At 53.4% G+C, this 1,198-nt stretch overlaps 1 protein-coding gene across 1 annotated transcript; it reads left to right on the top strand.

The window, feature by feature from the left end:
- Positions 1 to 58: 58 nt before the first annotated feature.
- Positions 59 to 1,101, top strand: LOC106820429 (3-hydroxyisobutyrate dehydrogenase, mitochondrial-like; the record flags this gene model as incomplete). The annotated part of the gene is made up of 2 exons (XM_014824947.1): positions 59 to 269; positions 945 to 1,101. Coding segments are annotated over 2 exons (368 nt in total), but the record flags the coding sequence as incomplete, so codon positions are not given.
- Between the last annotated feature and the right edge of the window lie 97 nt (positions 1,102 to 1,198).

The following is a 1,198-nucleotide window of genomic DNA, read 5'->3' as shown; positions in this document are numbered from 1 at the left end:
CTACTTTTGTTTTCGATGCAATAGGAAACACACCTATTTTTTTGTTTGGCCTTAACAGGTGTGCTGGCGGCGCGGGATGCGGGGCTCACGTTCATGGTCGGGGGCAGCGAGGCTCGTTACCCGGACGCAGAGAAGCTGCTGGGCGTGATGGGACGCAACGTGGTGCACTGCGGCGGCGTCGGCACGGGCGAGGCGGCGAAGATCTGCAACAACATGCTGCTGGGAATCTCGATGATCGGCGTCTCGGAGACAATGAACCTCGGGATCAAGTACGTCGTGGCGCCCCCTGTCTGTTATTCGTGGCCCCGCCCCTTGCCGGGAATCGGTGATCTCCTTTCTTCCGCCATGCAGAGACACGCACGCACTCCACGGCATGTGCACGTGATTCTAGGATGGATAGAATTAAGCTATCTTCTCGCGTGTCTCCGTCCTTCTACCCTCTCTCCTTCCTTTCTCGACCCAAAGACACCTCTCGTGGCATGTGCGCACGTGTATCCAAGATGGTATTAAGCTACCTGATGCGTGTCCATCGTTCTACCCTCTCTCCTTCCATTCACTGACTCTTAACACGATGTGCGCACGTTTGTCCATGATGGAAGCCACCTGACGTGTCTCCGTCGTTCTTCTACCCTCTCTCCTTCGATCCTCCACTGAAAGACACGTGTCACTACATGTGCGTGCGTTTCCAGGATGGAATTAAACCACCTGATGTGTCTTCGTCATTCTACGCTCTATCTCCTTCTTTCCTCCACAGACTCATGTCGCGACGTGTGCATGTGTTTCCAAGATGGAATTAAACCACCTGACGTGATTCCGCTGTTCAACCCTCTCTCCTTCCTTCCTTCACAGACTCATGTTGCGACGTGTGCATGCGTTTCCAAGATGGAATTAAACCACCTGACGTGATTCCGCTGTTCAACCCTCTCTCCTTCCTTCCTTCACAGACTCGGTCTCGACCCCAAGCTACTCGCGAAGATCCTGAACATGAGTAGCGGCCGTTGCTGGTCGAGCGAAGTCTACAACCCGTGTCCCGGCATCGTCGAGGGCGTCCCGTCCAGCCGCAACTACGAGGGAGGCTTCGGCAGCGCCCTCATGCTGAAGGTGGGCAAACTACGAAAAAGCGACCTTGCTATACGGACTATATATATAACAAGCATATGTAACGTGTATAACGTAATACGTGCATATATTATTAGAT

This window comes from Priapulus caudatus, unplaced genomic scaffold, assembly GCF_000485595.1.
Source record: "Priapulus caudatus unplaced genomic scaffold, Priapulus_caudatus-5.0.1 Scaffold13181, whole genome shotgun sequence".
Taxonomy (NCBI): domain Eukaryota; kingdom Metazoa; phylum Priapulida; class Priapulimorpha; order Priapulimorphida; family Priapulidae; genus Priapulus; species Priapulus caudatus.
This window is presented reverse-complemented; position numbering and strand designations above follow the sequence as displayed.